A 22,104-nucleotide genomic window follows, 5' to 3' on the forward strand; every position below is an offset into this window, starting at 1 on the left:
GCATGAAATATGAGCAGGGTCTTTCTTTATACATTTATTGTTTGCAGAATCATGTCCAAATCATGTTACAAACAATTACACCACATAAAGCCTGAGTATTTATCTGGTTGTATAGACAGATTATTATATTCTTAGGCTGTAAATTCCTGTTGGCTCACAAGAACCTCTGTGCTCTCCTGGAGGCAGTCAGCTTCCTGCAGGCTCTTGAGAATATTAATATCTCACATATATGCACAGAGCATATTTATTCAGTGACACAATTCTCATTATAATGGATGGGGGTGCTGAGTGTTCAATTGCAGGACTGTTCTGTTGGAAATATCCATCTTTTAGGGTTCACTTACAGACCAAATTACTGATAGGAAGGAAAAAATTCCTACCAAGTTTCAAAAGCATAGCAAAGGTGAAAATGTCATGATGAGTGCTGATTTGAGTGAATGTGAATCCAGCATTTTATTTAAACTCATCAGCTAGCAAAATTAAAGCTCTCACATTCATGTATTTTAATTCATTCTGTGCTGTTTCAACTTAGACTGAAAACTGGAACTGATTGCTTCAATATATTTAGGAATCTGCATGCCCTTTGTCATCTCTGAAAACCTCATGGTCTTGCATAGATGTTTTAATGAAATCTCTGCAGGATATTAGAAACACTAGCCCATTCCACAGGCATGGGTCTGAGGTACAGAGGGAAGCTGTGGCTTGTCTTCACTGAGTTCCTACATGATGCAATCAATACTTGATCTGTGACAGGGCACACAAAAAAAAATTGTTCAGGCACCATTTAAAAAGTGTTTTTAGGCTGATCCACTGAGCTGGAGCAATTTGGACTGAAAGTAAAATGCTGCTGTTAGGGAAAGCCAAAATTTCAGCATCTGGAGTTGGTGTAAGTCACTTGAGCTCATCACTGTGGGCAGCTCCAGAGCTCTTGGTCAGGGCAGTGACTCTGTCCAGTGATGCTGCTTTGGACAGAGGAACTGGCTCTGTTAACCACACTTTGCAGTGAAGACAAACCACAATGCAATTTCCCCAAGGACATTAAAAGAGAAAGCAGCCTGGGTCTTCTGAATCTCACCTGTTTTCTGTCCAATGTGTGAACTGTGAGCTTATGTACAGACATTGCTGAATGATTTTTGTCCTACTGTACATCATGATTATGTACAGACATTGCTGAATGATTTTTGTACTACTGTACATCATGATTATGTACAGACATTGCTGAATGATTTTTGTACTGCTGCTAACAGACTAAGAATCTGATGTTGCGTATTTTTCATTAATGACTAGCATGAATGGGAAAAAAACCCCAACAATCCCTCCCCTGATGATTTGTGAAGGTTTCCCTTCAACAGTAAATATTATCACTGATGATGTTAATGAAGACATTAGTTTCACAGCATTTGAAGTACTGAAACACTCCACTGTTAACTAGCCTAGTGGGGTTTATGCTAATGTAAAATATAATAAAGTAGAGGCCACTATCTCTTTAAGCTGAAAGAAAGGAAACTTGTTTCTACTTCCAAGGGATGCCTAGTGTGTGCTTATCTAATTGACTGTGTATTTTGTCTAGGTGTTGAGGGAAAGCTAAGAGAATGAAGGCTCTAAGTCCCCAGTGGAAGCATGATATGGCGATGCAGTGCTGGTGCTGAATTGTTCTCTCTGATGGCTCTATGGGAGTGGATAGCACTGAGTCTTCATTGCTGGGTTTTAGCAGTTGCTGCTGTCTCGGATCAGCATGCCACAAGCCCCTTCGACTGGCTCCTCTCTGATAAGGGACCCTTCCATCGCTCACAGGAATACACTGATTTTGTGGACAGAAGCCGACAGGGATTTAGCACAAGATACAAGATTTACAGGTATGAAGCAAAGGGAAAGCAATGACACAGATGCCGTCCTTAGAAGTTGTAAATTATCAATAAGGGTTTCGTTTAAGGGAAAGGTTCAGTTGTGGGAACGAATCCATGGACACCAAATTCATTGCTGAAATATATGCAAGGCCGCTGTGTATTATGGGAATGCTGCTTGTGTTGTTTCTGTTTTGTTTAAAGACCTTTTGATAATTGATTATGTTGCTCTGAAAAACTTTGTTGTTTACTACCTACCTCTACTGTGTCCTAGTGATATGGTCAAAAATGTGCTAGGGATTCAAACACCACCTTTGGTTGCAGAGGGATCACCTTTGATCATGCATCAATTGCTTTCTGTGTGGCTCATCAAGACTTAAGCTGAGGTTTTAAGAATGAAATTGTGGCTCTCCATATACTGCTGACAGGACAGACCTCATGGTACAAAGGAGGGCATTTCAAAAGTGACTCAGAAATGTTTAATGTTAGTTTATGCTATTTAACGTTTATCTATGCCATTGCTTTGAAAAGGGGTGTTTGCTTCTCTGAGGAATCGAGTGATAAGAGCCACTGTGAATTTTAACAAAGGTTGCAGGTAGTTTGGTCCATCAAAAATCTCAGCATTTGGCTGGCCCAAAGCAAAGAAAAATAAAAGGGAAGACTTCAAAAGTATAGGTCTGCTTGAGGATTTGGGCTTTGCTGTGGAATTGCTTCAATGAAATGTTTGTAACCTGTAAGTCTCTGTTTCGAAACAGCACTGGTGAAATATCTCCTCAATCATGTGCAATGGGTGTGTAACTCAGTAGCATCCAATATTATCAAGGACATGGGCAGGAAAAGGGGAGATCAGTCTTATATGAGTGACCTAATGGCAAATAGATTAAAGGACAAATGAGAGACCAGGAGAGATTAAAGACTGAGAAAATAGATCTATAAGCAGGGAGACTTTTTACTTCAAAATGTGATGGATTCCTCCCAACAGCCAAAAGCACAAAAGCAAGTGGGGCAGCAGGGCAATACAGGGCAGATTTTCAGCTCCCCTAATAACTGTCCATCCTACAAGCACAACCCATACTGGTCTGGGAAGACACACACTGATTTCCCTGAAAAGGACAGAGGAGATTGTGCAAATTTCACACCTATTTTGGGCTCTTCTTCCCTAGTCCTTTAGAAGAAGGTAAGAGTGCTAAATGCCTATATGTATATTATATTTAGTTCAGAGTTCAGTAGCCTGTGACAGAAGTGCTGGCTTCAGCGTGTAAAGATTTTATTTTTAAGGAGTTGGCTTTATTTTCCTTTCCCAAATACATGCAGTAGAGGGCAGTCTGTCGCAGGTCAATTTTGCAGTGGGCTCCTTTGCGATCTACAGAGAAATTAAACCCATTTTGAAAATAAAGTGTGATTTGGAAATATGCTTGATGAAGTGGCTTGTCTTAACAGAACAGCATTGCCCAATATTTACTGCATTTTAAAAGCCAGCTGTCAGGACCAATAATGTAAAGCCAATAATGCAGAGACTGAGGCAGCATATTTTATTCCCATTATTCTGTATTAGTCAAAACTGAACCAAAATTATCTTGCTAAAACATGAAAGATGGAATTGTATTTCATTTGAGCTCTTACAATCAGGTCCTTGAGAATTTTCCTCCTCTCAGCCATCATTACAGCAACATTGTTAAGTTTCACAGATCTGTAATCACCCTGCTAATATTTATTTGGGTTTGTGTAGAGGTTTCAATTGACTTTAATTTACACAATCCCACAGAAAATGTTTCTCAGCTTTAGTTCCATTCTCTGCCTATTCCAGGAAGTCAAAAGAGCCACAAGCTGTACTTTTTTTGATTCAACCCTCCAAAAACAAATCTTATTGTAAAGTTTCCTTGTAAAATATGGTCCCATTAGAGAGTAGTGCAGAACACCGTGACCTTGTTAGAAGCCACACACTGTAAATTTAATCCCTGTTGCTTTTCTATGAGCTTTCCCAGGCTGTAGGACTTGGAGCCTAATTGTGTGTTCATTCCCTCACCTGTCTTTTACCTAATGGAAAGGATCCCTCAGGGACAGGTCCTTATTTGAAGGGAGAGGTAAGGAGGAGGAGAGCCCCTGCCTGCAGGGACTCAGCTGAATTAACCAGGGAGAAAGGTGCTGAGAGAGCCCCTCCACTCCCTGAGCTCTTCAGCCCTTGAACCACACACCTGACACCTGAAATTTAAAGGTTAAAGATGAAGGAAAGTCTTCTTCCTTCATTTTAAATCCATGCCAGCTCAAAATCTGTGTGGTGAAGGATGAGTGAGATGTGTAGGGCGAGGGACTCCAGGGGATTGTGTCCCATCTGAACCCTTCCTGGCAGGATGCTGCTAGCACAGTGGGGTCAGAGAGAAAATGACTGAGGACCCCTTTTCTTTTTGAATGGCACAAAATGTGGCCAGAGGCTGCAGGCTACCTAAAGGAATGCCTCTCTTCTGAAAGGAGCTGGCTCCAGAAGAACCAACAGGGCTCTGAGCAGTAGCAGCTCACCTCCTGTGTCTCCAGGCTGACACAAGAGATGACCAACTGCATCTCTCTGCCAAAAGCCATCGAGTCCTGCTGCCCATGGGAGCCAGCTTGGGAAGAGCAACCTCACACTGGGATTGTTTGTCCACAACCAGCAGAAATGAAACGGCCTTAATAAAAATAACAGAAAGCCAGCAGTGAGTTGCACATATTCCATGTCATAGTTCAAGGTGTGTAGCAGGAGATTTCAGCATGAGACTGCTGTCTGATTTTTGCTTTCCAACAGTGGAACAATTATTCAGTGACTTGAATGATATTTTCATTTCCCCTCCATTTGCAGTCTCAGGAGAGGCAGTAATGATGTGGAAAAAAATTAAATCTTGATGGAATCTGTAATATCACAAGATTTTATTTCATTGCCTCATTAAAAACATTCTCTATTTTAATCAAAAACATATTAAAAAAAGCAGAGAATACATGTTATTCTTCTCTTGATTATATCAAGTAATTCATTTTTCTGTAAATATCAAAGTTACAGGTGCAAAGGCCTTTGTCATGTACCATTGTTTGACACTGGTTTAAATGGGGTCAAGGTCATGCACTGCAGGCCTATGAAAGATACAGAATGATTAAAATCAGATAATAGGACAGAGAAATTGCAAAAGCACCCAGTAGAGAGAATAACACAGAATATTAAAATGGAATTTACTTGAAGGATACATCGTCATTATTTTTCAGCTATTGAGTAAAACAATGTTGTGCTAATTCTTTTATTTCTGTCACTTGCATGGCAGGAGACAGACTGATTTTAAAGTTTAATTTCACATATGGCAATTGTTTTTAATGATTCTCAGTAGGCTTACTTTTTTTCAGTTCTTGTTTTACATAACCTGTTTGCATTTAAAATTCATGCAGTCAAACTTTTAGGCTAAAATAAGAAAATTGATCACTCAATTTTCTGTTTTCATGGAATCACAGACTGGTTTGTGTTGGAGGGGACCTTAAAGATCATTCAGGGACACCTTCACAAACCCAGGGTGCTCCAAGTCCTGTTCAACCTGGCCTTGGACATTTCCAGGGATCCAGGGGCAGCCTCAGCTTGCACCCTCACAGGGAAAAATATCCAATCTAAATTTACCCTTTTTCAGCTTAAAGCCAAGCTCCCTGTTTGCATGCCAATAAGGCAAAAAGCAACTGCTTTGTATCCACACCCTGTGGTCACTGTAAACAAGTGTTCATCTGACCATGAATCTGTTATAAATAATTGTTGGGATGAAGCCAAAGATTTGCACCAAGGAACACACTGATTAACTGAGCCCAATTTCTAATAGGAGGTCTTAACTTCAGCATATTTTTTTTTAAACAGAAAAGTTATAATTTTTCTTATCTCCATGTCTGGCTTTTGTAGCATCAAACAATCATGTGATAAAACCAACTAGTGCATCAATTGTGAGAATGTACCAGCAGAAAAATCATCTGCTACCCATGTTTTATTCTATACATTAAGGTTCAGTTATGTTCATGGGCAAACAAGGTGGCTCTCTCCAAGGCCAGGAGTATTCAGTGTTACAGGACAAGGTTGAAAGAGACAAATAAATACGAAATAAGTTTTAATCTGGTATTGCAGAACCCTAAATAATATACAACTGGTGTTATCAACATTGTTACAAGTTGGAAATTGTGGGCTGGTTGTGTTGGTGATGTGATTATTATGGCAGTGCTCTATTCCCTCTAATGCTTCAAAGAAAATACCCTCCTGCAGGAAATTTAACAATTGCCACAGTTTTTGGTGCTATTCTTCATCACTGATCTATGAAGAAAACCACCAAGAAAGCACCTGGATGGCTGCTGAAAACCTCTAAAGTCATGGGAATGCTGTGTCAATATTTCATGGAAGGTGGCTCCTGCAGTTAGCATCCAAAAGTATTTTGGCAAGGAAAACCAAGTTTATAGTTTGTTATTTAATACACAAAAGGAGTGTTGTGCCTCTTATGTAAATCAGCTACCCAGACAAAGGAATTTAAATCCAAACAGAATGAGACAGAGAGGTTACCAGGATGGAAAGAGTGATTGTGAAATTATGCAAAGAACTTACATTGTATCAGAAGAGGTAATTTCTACAGAGATAGGGAAGTATTCAACCTATCAAATAAGGTCTTGAGGAAATCTCCTCAGGGATACTATGGAGTTTTGTTGAAGCAAAATTATTTAAAACCTGAAACAGATGTGAAAAATCAGGGGAAGAAAGAGCCTCACTCTTTGTTTTAAGGTGGAATTACTTGACAATATTTAGTGGGGGAGAAAAAGAGAGTTGAAAGAGGATACAATTCCTGCCAACAGAATACATATTATAAAGTAAGATGAGCTATCTAAACCAAAAGCCATCTCTGCCCCAAAACCAAATTGGTATAAACCGGCTATGAATAAATTTAGGTTGGTTCTTTAGAAAAGGTTCCTAATCATTGAAGAAATTCTGGGACATACAAAGTTACAGAACCTTCCCAATCATACAAATAGGAGGAAAGGGGTTTATGATGTGGTGCAGGTAAAAGTGGATGAAGTTTTAGTGACCATTGACATCCTTTGGGGAAACTACACCTAACATGTGCCCAGTACTACTCTGCAAAAGGTAAAAAAGGAATCTCTTGAAGCAGTGAGCTGCCCTTGGCAGCCTGGTATTCATGTAGCTTGAGAAGATTCCCTTAGAGGTTGTTTTAAAAGTGATTGTGTTCATGAACAGCTACAAAAATAGAAGCATTTGAAAATAATGCTATCAAGTTAAAGATAAGAACACACTGGGTTCCTCTCCTTTGTTCTGAATCCTCTGAACCCATAGGGCAAAGTGAGCAAGACTCAAGACTGTAACAGGACACTCACTAATATGTTTCAACTCCTGTGTGTGAACCTAAGTAGGGGCAAGATTAGTTGGTTTTGTCATTTTTTTACTCCCTATCAAAATATTTTAGCCCACAGTTCTCACTAGACTTGACACATGTGACAGACAGTGTTGATAAAATCCATGGGGCTTCAGTTGTGCAGGTGCACAATATGCCCTGAATCACAATTTTCACTCCAGTTACAGTCTGGAATAACATTTCCTTGTGCTCTTCCTGAGGGTGATTTGAACTGATTAATCTGGAATTTTAAAGTGTGGAGAAGAACTAACAAAGGTCTTTCAAAAGTGGGTTTCAATACATGCGTTTTAATTGGAATAACAGAAATCTCTGCCTTTTCCAGCAATTGGCTCTATCAGTAAATAGCTTCTGGTCTGTGTTGTAATTGGCTCCTTTAGGGAATATTCCATTCAACTTGGTGTATAAAATGTACAGAAATCAGATGAATCATCATTCCCAGAATGTTTGCAGAAGGCTAGGTTGGGGAATGCACTAAATCCTCTTTATAATTTTCAGGAGCTCACAGGCTGGTAAGAGGGAAGAGCTTGATGAGAGGTTTTGGATTGTGAGTTGATACATTCCCACTAGAGAAATAATATTTGTAGCCCAGCATATTTTTAAGAATGGATGTGAAAAACATCAATGAGTTTAATTTTGGATTGTGATGCAACAGCCTCTCTTATTCTAGTTAGCTAGAAAAACATGGCACCAGTTAGATAACTAGGTGTGGTGAAACTGCTTGAATAAGCACATACCTGAGCAAAATTAAAACTTTGGTTGACCATATTTCCAGGTCTAGAAATACCTGGATAATGTCCTCCAAAATAATTGAGTTTCCATCCCTTTGTTCCAAATGCAAATCCCTTTCATAGCAAAGCATTTTTGGTTTAATTTTAGAGCCTAAAAACATACCAGGTCATGATACTTTACAATTGGCAATTCCTGTTATCAATATTATATAATATCAATATTATATTAGTTTCTTGATTCAGGGGGATTCTCTGGAGGATATGTGCTTGTGAAAAGGTGGAAATAAAAGAAGAGAAAATTTAAACTGAGAAGCCACGCATACATGACAGAAAAGTTAAGAACACGTTTTCAGATTAATTATAACCAGAGTCTAGTTTAGTTTAGCCAGAATATTAAAGGATTGACAAGTCTCTAGACTGAAGGTTCACAAAGGTGAAGGAGGGTTTGGCTATCTCCAGTATCACTGGGACAATCAGGGGACTCCTAAGATGGATATCAGAGACATGAAAGGTGCAGAAAATAAAGACTGGACACTTGTTTAGGTCTGTGCTCACAATCCTAGTTGTGTAAGGGGTCTGCCATGCATGGATCAATGATATTTCCATGGGCAATAATGAAAGAGCCTGGGATCTTGTGGGTTCTTGTGTTCCAGGAAAAGAGCAGACAGAAGTAAGGGCTCAGAGATGGACAGGAATGTAGGGGGATAGAATATAAGAAAATAAAGGTAGTATAGAAAGTAATCTTACCCCTAAGGAGTTTCAGCTGGGTCAATTAGCAAAGATTAGGAGCAGGCCTGACTTTCACAGGCCACAGCTGTACCCAATGAGAAGAAGAGAGCTATAAAAGAGTGGGGTGGGTGGGTGAGAGGGGAACTGGAGTCAGTGGCTGCTTTGGGAAGAAGAAAGAGTCAGAGCTCTGAGGAGATGCCCATGAGAAACACCAAGGAGGTATGGAACTTTTGTGATAAGGAGATAATAATATGGAACCTTTGCAATATAATGACAATACAGGAAGGCAGGCAGTTCTGATTCCCAAAATGATCCTGTTTTTCCAGCTCTCTGATATCTATGAGCCAGCATGGCAGAGAAGTCATGTGCCCTTAGTAAGGGAAAGTACTTTTTACTCAGGAACAAAGGAGAAATCAAGTTCATTTTTGAGACTCCTCCACAATACCAGCCCACATTTGAAGGTCTTGGAAAAAAGGCCCCATCCCTGGAAGTGTCCTAGGTCAGGTTGGACAGGGTTTGGAGCAGCCTGGGATTGTGGAAGGTGTCCCTGCCCATGGCAGGGGGTGGAATAAGATGGGCTTTAAGATGCCCTCCAACCCAAACCATTTTGTGAGTCTGAAAAGCATGACAGCCCCTGGAGGCACAGTGTATTTTTAAGTGATTCTGGCTTCCTACAGCATCTGGAGAACATTCAGTTATTTATCAAGAGAGTTATTGAGAGTCATTCAGTTATTTATCAGGAGTGTTATTGAGAGTCATTCAGTTATTGAACACGTTATTGATCAGAGAGTCCAATTCTACAGAACCCAAAGACCTCAAGGGTGTTTTGCCAGGGACCAGACTCAGACCTACCCCATAACCCCTCACTCCACTCATTATCAGCCTCCTGGGTTTCAGAAAAAGGGTGGAGTTCCTCTTGGTGAGCTGGAGCAGCACTGGGCAGGGTGCTGGGGAGCAGTGCTGGCTGTGCCAGCAGGATTAGCAGTGTTCTCAGGAGTCAGCTTGACAAGAACATGAGCGTGTTTCAGCTTGGCAACAAAGGAGACTATTGATGCCAAGATTGCCTTCTGTATATCTTTTTTTTCATAATGCACTGCAGGAGTCTGTGTTTTGACAATCTCTCTTTGTATTTCTCCCCATTTGTTCTGTGTATTTAAGCAAAGATCCTAAAGAAACTCAAATGGCAAGGAGAAGAGCAAATCTTACTTTTTGTAAACATTATTATAATCTATTTCTAGAATATACTCTCTTTCAAAATCTAATATTTAAGGATAATTATTAGATCAAACCTCCTACTGATCTGTTTCCCAAGAACAAAGAACATTTATTTAGAGAATATGATGTGTCATCATTTGAGTTAGTGAGTTCATGAATCATTTAAGTTGCCCTAAAAAAATTAGTATAATAGAGGCTGTAACTTAATGGTTTCATGCAATCACTGAAGTAGTGTAAAAGCTGTTTAACACTAATAACAGATAGATACATTCTTCAGTCAGCAGGGTAGTCTGACAGGATTTTGCACATGAGATCAGGTCATTTTCATTAATTCTTTGAAGACATTTTGTTAGTTTGGTCTTTGTTCTTTCGTTGCCCTTCCTTTTCATTTTTGTTTCAGTATCCCTGCTGGTACTATCAGTGATGTTCAAGATGTAGAGGATATCAAACCCTGATTACTTTCATAAAGGAGAAAACAATTACCAAGATTTCTTTTAATTACTGAAGAAAAAAGGATTTTTAAATTTTTTTTATTACTTGAATCAAATTCTCTTTGCTTTTGTTTGAACCCCCATGTTGCTGTTTTTTCTTAATGCTAGGGCAGTAGCTGTCTACAAACTGAATGGCTTTTAGGTTTTTCTTTTTGACTATATATTAAGTCGATATGGGTGGCACTTTGTACCTTATGCAGAGAAAAATGACTGAGTAGCACAGAAACCTTCTCTGTATAAAAAGCCAGTGATATTGATTGGGGTGTGTGATTCTTTGTATAGAAGGGCATTTGTGCCTTTTCCATGCAGGAAAAAGAACAACTGACACCAACTGACACCACACTGAATGTGCTCACTCAAGAATCTTTGTCATTTTCTTCTACTATCATTAAGTTAAGGTTGTGGCCAATATCTCTGAATCCAAATCTTACTTGTCTTCTAGCTCGGATTGATTGATTCTACAGGTTTTCACAGTCATTATGCTGGTTGTGAATTTTATTTTATTTTTTGTAGCTACAGGTTCATTCCAGCAGAGACCCTTGTGAAGAAAAGCAATACTTCAAAATAATGTCTTGTTGCTCGATTCTGCCTAGAATCCCAATATGATTGTTATGGATAACAGTGTTCTTAAGGTCATTAATGGCTCTGTATCTCAATTCATCTTCTGATACTCTCAATTTCTACTTTATTTATGTAGCTTGAGAAGAGAAGATATTGTTACTGACCAGACAATTTGATATATACAGAGCTCTGAAAAATACACATGCGGAGCCCACCAGCAATTTAGAAGTTGTGTATGCAGGTCTCACATGCATCCATTCTATCCAAGAGATAGAAACTGGCTTTGAGGAGTGAATGCTAATTTCTTGAGGGAAAAGCACATATAGAGGTTTTGACTTATATGAGTAACATAATTTAAAATCAAAACAGAAGAGACACTGCCAAATATTCAGAATAAAAGCAGAATATGGGTACTGGGGAAATGTAATTGATTGATCTAAACTAAATATTTGTGTTTCAGCTAATTCTGAACTAGATCCTTACAGTTCTTGAACTACAGCTAATATAGATTGGATTGGATGCTTTACTAGGAGCTCAAATACAATATCATCTTTTCTTCCTGATATATATATATATATATGCTCTAATAATAGAAATTAAACAAAGACATTGGTTTAAGTCACATCAAATTTTATTTTACTTAGCTACATCTTTAGCTATTTACAAAAAATACTGGCTACTACTACTACTGATGATGATGATGAAGGCTAAACCTTAGCATAAGCAATCTGATAACCTGCAATAACAAACAGAATGTGGCCTTTTGTCTGCATTTCATGTATTTCCCCATGCAAAATAAGTGTTAAAAATAATTAATAAGTAAGTTCAAGTCATTCAAACAGAATACATAGGATTCAAGCAAACGAGCAAGAGACTGATTATTTTCATAGATGCTTCAGTTTCAAGGCTCTCAGGAATCTCAGGCCTCCCTTGAAGTGGAGAAGCAGGTGGGCTCACAGCCCTGCAGGGTAATTAGTCAAGAGCCTGCTAGCCAAGAGTGTATTGAAGATGAAGGCTGGAAGCACGTGCCTGCACATAACAGGAAGAAAGCTCCTCTTCCTCCTCCTCACCTCCTCAGAATTTGGCAAGCAGGGCTGGCACCTCCTGCACCAGGCATGAGGCTCTGGAACTAGAAGGCCAGACAACTGATGAGGTGGGCAAAAGTCCTTCTGTCATTGTGGGGCCTCCTAAAACACCACCACCTGTACCCTAAAAACACCTGGATGAACTTTTGGAGCTTTTTGGAACTGGTGCTGTGGGAGCCAGCTTGGAAAGATGCCCTCCTGGATCTGCTGCTTGTTTGCAGCTGGGATTTTGTGAGCAGAGTAGAGGATGGGGCTGTCTTGGCCACAGCAAGCATGGAGTTGTTGAGTTTAAAAATCTCTGGTGGCAGGAGGAAAAATGCCAGCAAAACTTCAGCTCTGGCCATGAGGAGAGCAACCTCAGGCTGATCAGGGGACTAGTGAGCAAGGTCCCCTGGCAAAATGTTTTAAAGGTGCTGGAGCCCATTAGCACTGGTCAGTTTTGCTGGTCAGCAATTCCCAAATACTGGAAATCAGATGAGGCAGAAGACCTGCTTGGCTGAACAGGGATCTTCTCTTGGAAATAAGGCTAAAAAGGAAGGTGTGGAAGCAGTCAGATGATGTGGGGAGAATACAGAGATGCTGCTTCCCATTGTGGGGAGAAAATTTGTGCAGCCAAAGCTCAGCTGAAGTTGAGGCTGCTGGAACTGTGGAGGAAAATTAAAAGAGTTTTTTCAAATACAGTAATGGCAAATGGCAGAGTAAAAATACCTTTGGCACATGCCAGGATGAGGATGGTCACCTCACAAACTGAGACAGAGATATGGTGGAGATGTTTAATGCCTTCTTTCCCTCTGTCTTCATCATGGGTGATGGATCCACAGAGTTTCACTGCTGTGAGTTGGAGAACCCTGTCCATGAGAATGATCAACTCCCTGTCTGTCCTGAACTTGTAAGGGACCTCTTGCTCCAGTTGGATCCCTACAAATCTATGGGGCCTGGTGGGCTTCATCCAAGAATCCTCAAAGAGCTGCTGATGTCATTGCAACATCTCTCATGATGATTTTTGAGCAGTCTTGGGAATCCAGAGAGGTCCCAGCTGCCTGAAATCTGGTAAGTGTTCTGCTGATATTCAAGAAGGACAAGAAGGAGGACCCTGGAAACTACAGGTCTGCCAGCCTCCCTTCAGGGCCTGGTAAAATTATGGAGAAGGTTATTCTGGGAGGTATTGAAAAACCAGTTAATGGGGGACAACAGAGTCATTGGTCACAGCCAGCATGGCTTCATGAGGGGAAAGTCCTGCTTATCAAACCTGTTTTCCTTTAATAACACAGTGACCCACCTAGCTGATCAAGGGAAGCCTGTTGATGTAACCTTTTTGGATTTCAGTAAAGCTCTCCAGACTGTCTCTTTAAGGATTCTTCTGGACAAAATGTCCATCCCACAGCTGGATAAACTTACCATGAAATGGGTGAGCATCTGGCTCACAGATTGGGCACAAAAGATTATAGTGACTGGGATGACATCAGACTGACAACCTGCCACTAGTGGGGTTCCACAGGCCTCCATCCTCAGCCCTGTGCTCTCCATTAATCACCTGGACATAGGACTGGAAAGGATACTCAACAGATGATACAACACTTGGAGGAGCTGTTTGAGTCCCTCAGAAAGGCACTGCAGAAAGTCCTCAACAAATTAGAGAGAGGGGCAATCACTAAACATATGGAAAAGGAAGGTGCTGCCCCTGGGACAGGGCAACCTTGGTTCTGTGTATGGAGTGGGGAATCAGAGGCTGGAGAGCAGGTTGGGAAGAGCCCTGGGGATCCTGGTCCATGGCCAGGTGGATCTGAGTCAGCAGAGGAGGGGCATCCCTGTCCTGGGGCACCAGGCCCAGCAAAGGGCATTGTCCCACTCTGCTCTTGGGTGGCCTCACCTCGAGTGCTGGGGGCAGTTTTGGGTGCCACAAAGTAAGAAAGACACTGAATTGTTAGAGAGCATCCAAAGGAGGGCTTTCCTTGAGGGGAAGCCTTATGAGGATCACTGAGGGCAGTTGGTCTGTTCACCTGGAGGAGACTGAGGGAGGCCTCCTGCAGCTACAACTTCCTTGTGAGGGGAAGAGGAGAGATGGACACTGATCCTTGTCTCTCATGGCTAGGGACAAGACTCATGGGAGTGGCCTGAAGGTGTGTCAGGGGAGGTTTAGGTTGGATATTAGGGAATAGTTCTTCCCTCTAGAGAGTGATGGGCACTGAACAGTCTCCTCAGCAAATGGGTGCAGCCCCAAAGCTGCCAGGGCACCAGGAACATTTGGACAACTTTCTCAGGGACAGGATGGAATTGTTGGAATGTCCTGTGCAGGGCCCAGAGCTGGACTCAAAGATCCTTGTGGGTCCCTTCCAAACTGGCAGATTCTGTGTTTCTGTAATGATGTTTTTGATAGCAAATCACCAGGCCTGATAAATTAGAATAAGTGTGGGAAAGTGTGTAGACTGTGGTGTTTGTTAATCTACTGATGTCTAGAGCCCAAATATTGGTGATTATTGTGAGAATGAAGCAGTGTGAATATGAATTCATGTGTTTTTTATATATTCATGAGTATATATTTCTGTACACAAATATGTATGCATGTGCATCTATGTGAATGTAGAGATATGTGGATATATATATGCATAAACATAAAGATAGATATAGATGAGTAAATAAATTAGTTTAATGATTCACCATTTTGCAGGGAGAAGAATAGTGTTGTTTAGAAAGAAAAGCTTATATTCTCTGCAGTCTGGTGTCTGAATAGGAGCCTTTGGCCAATTAATGAAGTTTGCTATGGACATTTGCTCATGAATCAGACATCCAGAAAATCTTTGTAACCCTGGTAATGCCAAAGATCTTTCCTGATTAGCTCCTTGTATTAAAATGCCTATGGCAGAAACATTCTGTCACATCTTGCTGCATTTCCTCATGCTTTTGGTCAACTCTAGATTATGCCTTAAACTTATCCATTACATTTTAGCTGTGGCTGTAATACAAGACTTCTGAGAATCTGTAACTGAAACACATGACCATGAAACTTCTTTTTCCTTTTCATTACCATGAAACCTATATTTCAAACAGGGGATACCATGACTTTGCTCCATATTTTTTATCTGTCTTTGTATATGATTCTGGATATAGGTAATGAAATTAGCCTTGAAAAAGTACAGAAAAAATTAGGTATGTATGTGACTACAAAAGCTCTTCATTTAAATCTCAGCTTTCCATAGATTCCTTCTGTGGTAATGTCATGGGAAATTCATACACTACAGATTTTCCACCTGTACCTTCATTTCTAGGTCTACCATGTGCTCATGTGTTGATGGTGCTAAGAGCCTTCAATATATGTTTGATAAATATTAGAGGTGGTGCACAACTCCAAACTTTCAAAGAATCTGAAAGGAGGACTAGGACTGCTTTGTTCCTTAGATACCTTTGCCTTTACACTTTTTGTTTTAAAAAAAAAGCATGTTGTTTTTGTTGTTTTGTTTCAGGCCTTGTGTGGTGTCTGGAAGATATTTTTATTGTATTTGCCTTTAAAATTTGATATTCCTTTAAGTAGAACTATTTCTAGTGTGGTTGACTTCAAAGGCACGTTTGTTTATTTAAGATTCTGCCTGATGAAGTAATGGTTATATCTATTTTTACTGCTGACTCCTTGGCCTGGGTGAGCACAAATGTGTGCTTGTTTACACGTTCTGAAGTAGCAGCTCTGTGTGACTTGGGTATGTGTTTCCTTGGCACCCAAAACATGAAGGAGTCTTAGAAATCAATGTAATACGTCAAACTCCCTGACACTTTTTCTTTCAGAGACAAAAACAATCAAAACCACTAAATAAACAAGCAAACTGTTCAATTTTTTTTAAAGTGATGGCCATATTTTCCCATTCTATGAGATTGGTAAAATGTGAATCACTTAAAAAGGAATTTTAACCATAGTAATTCATTGGAATATAGAGATAATTAACAAGAACTTTTAAACTTAAAAAGTTGCAAAGTAGGACATTAAATTGAAAGAAAAGTTCAGTCTTAGCAAAATGATCTGGAAGGTGCCCTTCAACATATAACTCAGAATCAAAACAATCCCTATGTTTTCTGCTTGCTGATTTAAATTATCCTGCCACAAGGTTTGGTAATCCCTCTTAGTCAATGCTGAAAAGCAAGAAAGGAGTGAAATGAATGAGTTCACATTACAAATGCCCCAGGCAAAGACACTTGTGTTATTTGCCCTTTGGCTGTAACCAGGTCTTGAAAATCAGGAATCATTCTATCTCTGTAATAACATTATGCAAAAACGACATGACCTGTGAATTAGTCTTGTGGGGTATTAAACTCTCTGTCTCAGATGAAGTAATCCACTTCTAGTTAAAGCAGGGGGGCTGAACTGACAAACTACAGAAATTTCTGGGTCTAGACTAGCATGAAATGGTATGTTGATCTTCATTGTAAGTTGACAGGCATACAGAGGGAAATATATAAAAGTATAAATGTGTCCACTGTGGGCTTGATGCTGAGACTAATCCAGCAAAAGGATTAGGATTTGGGATTTATTTAACTCCTTTCTAATATAAAGAGTGATGATGTTTTTCTCACTGATAGCAAATGGTGGAGTTTGGAACAGTACTATGGAGATTTAATTCCCGTGCTGTGAAATGAGGAACAGTCATGCTCCTCACAGGCAGAAGGCAGAAGCCTTCACAACCAGGGTGTTCAAGGACTGTACATTTACTTTCTATAAACTCAGCTATTACTAAATGCAGTAGAAAAATGTTGGGTCTCAGGTTTCTGTGGTTGAAATGGTTCCCAAGGTATTAGAGAGTCTTTTTTCCAAGCTCCACAACCAAAACAGAAGTCAAGATTTGTTGGTTCGGCTTTTCAAGGTTGTTGATTTTTTCTTATCTATGACATTTTTTCTCTGACCTGCTGAGACCTGTCCAGCAGGTCAGGTTGGGGCACACTGACTGCCCTTGGGGTGGTGTTAGCTTTTCATACTAAGAACAGCATGTACTTTATTTACAATAATTTTCCAGTACCTATCACCTATGTTAGACAGTCTGTCTCTACTCTAAACCAATCCAGAAGTGTCACCATCACAGCACAGGATGGAGGAGAAGGAGAAGAAGGACAGGACATGCCCAGATTCCTCCATCCTGCCTCTTGAACCCTCGTTCTAAATCCCCAAAATTCTCCTTTTTCACCCTGTGACAAATTAACCATCTATCTACTCAAACTCTTGTGGCTTGTAAATCTTCACACAAAGTTGGTAATCTTTTCCATGGGCTAAAATCAAAGGCCTAGGTGTTTTTGACTCCATGCCAAAGTCTCTGAGCCCCCTGCCAGGGTCTCGAGCCATCCAGGACAGTCAGAGGAATGTCTACGGTCCTGACAGTGCTGGAGAGTAGGAAGGCCCTGCAGAGAGACCCAAGCAGGCTGGATTGATGGCCCAACACCAGTGGTGTGAGGGTCAACAAAGCCAAGTGCCAGATGCCAGCACTTTGTGCACCATAACCCCCTGCAGCTCCAGGCTGGGGCAGAGTGACTGAAAGTCCCCATTGGGAAAGGCCCTGGGGGTGTTGGGGACAGAACTTAAAAATGAGCCCAGGTGTGCCCAGGTGGAGCAGAGGCCCAATGACCCCTGGGCTGTGCCAGGCCTGGTGTGGGCACAGGCCCAGGGCAGTGGCTGTGCCCTGTGCTGGCACTGCTGAGGGACCTCGAGTGCTGTGTCCAGTTCTGGCCCTCAGGGCCAGAGAGACCTTGAGGGGCTGCAGCGTGTCCAGGGAAGGGAACGGGGCTGGGGAAGGGGCTGGAGCACCAGGAGGGGCTGAGGGAGCTGGGAAAGGGGCTCAGCCTGGAGCAAAGGAGGCTCAGGGGGCCCTTGTGGCTCTGCACAGCTCCTGACAGGAGGGGACAGCCGGGGGGGTCGGGCTCTGCTCCCAGGAACAGGGACAGGAGGAGAGGGAACGGCCTCAGGCTGGGCCAGGGCAGGCTCAGGGTGGATATTAGGGACAATGTCTCTCCTGAAATGGCAGTCAGGCCCTGGCAAGGGCTGATCAAGGCAATAGTGGAGTCCCCATACCTGGAGGTGCTCACAGGGTGTAGATGTGGCACTTGAGGACATGGTTTAGAGGTGAACATGGTGCTGAGTTGATGATTGGACTGGACAGCCTGAGAAGTCTTTTCCACCATTAGCATGGTGGTTTCTCTTGGGCATTTCCAGGTCAGTTGAACACCTTTTTCATACCAAATAAAATTTTAAAGCATCATTTTCATAGAAGTAATTTAGATAATTGTTTACTAAAAAGAAATACAACTTTGAGAATATGTGTGAATATGTGTGTGCAGATTTTGGAACCAACCTTGAGCTAGAGAGGATATTAGACACACACAGTGTGCTCCCTCTGAAGCAGTTTGTAGTAATTTCTGTTTTCAGCCATTTTAAAAATACTGATAAGCTTAAATGAAGAAATTAAATTTCTGGAAGAAAACAATTGTCCATTATAAACACCTCCTTTTTGTCATTTTTCCCTAATGCTCATTTTTTCCTAGTGCTCATGTCATGCTGTGTAAGTTTTGTGAGGGTGGTGGTATTTGTGAAAGGATTAGGTTTATTCTGTATCTCTTTCCACTCTGGTGCCAGGTATATTTGGTGGTACAAGATGACTTTTTAAATTTCAAATCTGGCAAAGCACAGAGTAACGTATTGCTTGCTATCTGTAAAGCAAATGGAGTTTACCTTTACCATTTTACTGCAGTGCTTGTTCCTACTTTTCTTTTTTAATTATGTTTTATTTTAGTTTTTCCCTGTGTTATGGCGATCCCACAGCTGCAGTTTGCAATGGGAAAAGTGGTTGAATATTACAGGATGTTCTGCTTTTGCTGAACTGGAGAAGTTAGTCAGATGTGTCAGATGAATAGCATAAATCCTGATTTTCCAGTTATGTATTTAACTGGTCTTGTAGGATGGGTGCTACTCAAGTGTGAAATATTCTTGTATATCACTGCTAAAGCACATGGCATTTTACATTTGCACATGCTTTGGTTTCATGGTAAAGTACTAATAAAGGTAGGGGAACAAAGCTGGCTCTGGTTTTTGTATTAGTCACTAATAGAAAGTGGCCCATGTAATTTCTCCTATATGCAAAGACACCTCTTGCTGTCAATATAGACACAATTCACCAATCAGCAGCAATAAAAGCTCTTTAATTGCATATTTTTGTCGCAAATATTTCGAAGTAAGCATGTCCAAAGTATAAAAAGCATAATTAAAATCTATAATTCAGCTATCTGGGTCCATTGATAGAAATACAGCCACATTTTAAATGAGCTTTAACAGTTTAATAGCTCTGTGCTTCAAAGAAAAGTAGATTAATACAAATAGCCTGTAAGGAAAGATAAAGGTTCAGATCTCAGCAATCTGTAAAACTTTGCATTTCTATGGAATCCAATTTCAGGCTGCACAAATAAAGTTAAGAGGATGAGTAAACTTACTGCATAGCATATTTTGTTATCCTAACCATTGTTGCTCATTGAATTAAATTTCATCATTCTGCTGAAGTTCCATTTTCGCTTCATATTCCTCATGATACAGATATGTTCTGTCTTTGATGTTCTCTAAATGTCATTGAGGCTAATGCCATATCAATTAAATATGCTGTTTGAGTACTATTTTTTTTCCCCACTAGTCAATCACTGACATTTTCTATACAGCTTAGCATTAGCATTCAGAAACAGATTTTCAAAAGAACCTCAGATTTTCAAAAGACTTCAGACCCCGGTGTGACATTTGTTTATTTAGGTACCTAAGGAGGGTAATTACTGTGCTGAAGAAGATGGTTTACCAGTTTCACATTAACTAGGATGGTTCCACTGTCATTAGTGGAAAATTGTGTGAATAGTTGACTTGTTTAACAAGATTTTACCTCCTGGTTTGGTTTAGTAGGTTCAGATCCTGATTGCAAAAACTTTGGGACAGAGACTGAGAGGAACAAAATGAATAATGATGTGAGGTTGTAACAATAAAAGAAAAAAATCTCAGTCTGACAGGAGGAATCCTTGAGGATTTTGTGAATTAGAGGAGTTTAATACATGGGACTGAATTACTTACAAGAGGTGGCAAAGTACTGTGGATTTGATGATTAGGGAGTAGGAAAGGAGTTTGCAGAGCAACAGCATTGATACAGGGCAGTGAAATTCTGAGGCTCTTAAAAAGAAGTCAGGGAAAATTTACAGGTGATTAGTTCAGATAATAGATCAAATTGAATTCAAAAGGTTTCTTGCTGTATTGTTTTGCATAATATGCAGTGTATTTGTTCAAGTTAATTTTATATAGTTTATGTCCTCCTGCCTAAAGTAAATTTTGCCACCTGGTTGTGGCACTGGATGACACCGTATCTCTCACCTAAACCCAAATGATTTTCTTGTATAATTTACTAAAGTGTTACTTTCTCTGTTGCCATTAACCAACCTTTGCTATAGAATTGGGAGATCCCATTCCCCTCCCACCCTTCCTAGGCCTCTGAACCCTTGGTGCTGGCTTCTGACAGTGGCACTGGCAGTGATGCACTTGGCTTACTTGCAAAGAGATTTCTTCACCCCATGTCAGATGTGGAGGAAAGCAGAATTCCTATTCATTCTGGCTTCTAATGGCAAGCCCTACCTTTGAGCAGCTGGAATTGCAACTTACCTGTTCTTCAAATATATAAACTTATAATAAGTTTATATCTCTAGGTTTTGTTATTATATTACGTACTACCTATTATAGGTATTACAGTTTGTACTTATTTGATTTAAAAAACCCCAATCCAACAACAAAAGCACTTCAGTTGTGTGGTGATGTGTTTATTTCCTTTCTTTTGGGAGATGCTCTTTTTCTCAAAAATTCTGGACCGGTCAAGAAATATTTTGGAGAGGAGATAAACATTTTGGCTGAAATTTTACTGTTATCTACTTACCCAACCTGTGTTTCCTTTACTTCCATTTTATAGGTGGATCTCATTAAAAATTTCTTCACTGGAAGGGTTGTAAAGCATTGGAACAGGCTGCCCAGGGAAGTGGTGGAGTCACCATCCATGGAAGTGTTCAAAAAACATTAGACGTGGCACTTAGAGACTTGGTTTAGTGTTGGGCCTGTCAGTGTTATCCTAATGGTTGGACTCGATTTTAGAGGACTTTTCCAACCTTAATTCTCCCATGATTCTACAATTCTATATTTTAGAAGCTGTGCTCTGTAATGCATCCCATTCCAAGGGAGCAGGGAGCATTCTGCATTAACAGTGCAGCAGAACAAAGGCAGGAAAAAATAATTCACCTCTTTCTACTTTTATTTTACTTTCTATTTTTTAGATGAAATCACCATGTGGAAAACAGGGATTAAACCCAAGAAAAATGATAGCTAAAAGACAGTGTAACAATCTTTCCTATGTTAGTGAATGTGTGCTCAGATGGGGATTGTTTAGGCTTTGAGTTTTACCAGATGGGTTCTGGAGCTGGACTCAGCTGTGTTAGCTGTAGAGGGGACTGTGGGTAGCCTGATTGGAGGTCTCACAGTAAAATTCCCTCATATGGTGTATTTTTCTTCTTCTGATTGGCTGTAATTGTCACTAAAAAGTCAATGTCTGTTCTTATGCTGAGTGAAAATGAGCTGGGCTCTTTCTTACTTGGATACTCATTTGTAAATTAGATTAGAGATGAATTTGCAGCACAGCTAAATAACTGGGTGCAAAGATGGCAAATTTGTGGGTTCCTGACATTGGGGCATGAGCAGATCCAAGGAAAACTGTCCTCCTCTGCACAGGATGTGTCTCATAAGGCCAATGTGGGCCATAAAGAACGTGCTCTGCCAACAAGCCATGCCTCATTAGCTGAGACCAATCTTAAAAGATCGATCTTGAGCTTTCTTAAACTGAATTTGGCAGGTCTGATCTTTTGGGAAGAGCAGAGGTGTCCCAGACTTCTGCTAAGAAAGTGTGAGGACAAACAATAGGTTTGTTTGATTTGTGTGAGATTGGTGCTGTGCTGGGGACTAACCAAGTCAAACAGAAATGCTGGTCAATTCAATCAAGCCTTAGAGGTGCAAA

At 40.5% G+C, this 22,104-nt stretch overlaps 1 protein-coding gene across 3 annotated transcripts in view; it reads left to right on the forward strand.

The window, feature by feature from the left end:
- BRINP3 (BMP/retinoic acid inducible neural specific 3) overlaps positions 1–22,104 on the forward strand; it is a 203,533-nt gene that overhangs the window by 16,722 nt on the left and 164,707 nt on the right. For 2 of the 3 annotated variants that reach the window (XM_054638251.2, XM_077182029.1), the window contains exon 2: positions 1,571–1,856. The exons of the other annotated variant lie outside the window; for it this stretch is intronic. In XM_054638251.2, the coding sequence (XP_054494226.2) occupies positions 1,621–1,856 (236 nt within the window). In that variant the 5' untranslated portion in view covers positions 1,571–1,620. The remainder of the gene's footprint in view (positions 1–1,570; positions 1,857–22,104) is intronic. 3 annotated transcript variants of the gene reach the window in all.

Source organism: Agelaius phoeniceus, chromosome 8 (assembly GCF_051311805.1).
Source record: "Agelaius phoeniceus isolate bAgePho1 chromosome 8, bAgePho1.hap1, whole genome shotgun sequence".
Taxonomy (NCBI): domain Eukaryota; kingdom Metazoa; phylum Chordata; class Aves; order Passeriformes; family Icteridae; genus Agelaius; species Agelaius phoeniceus.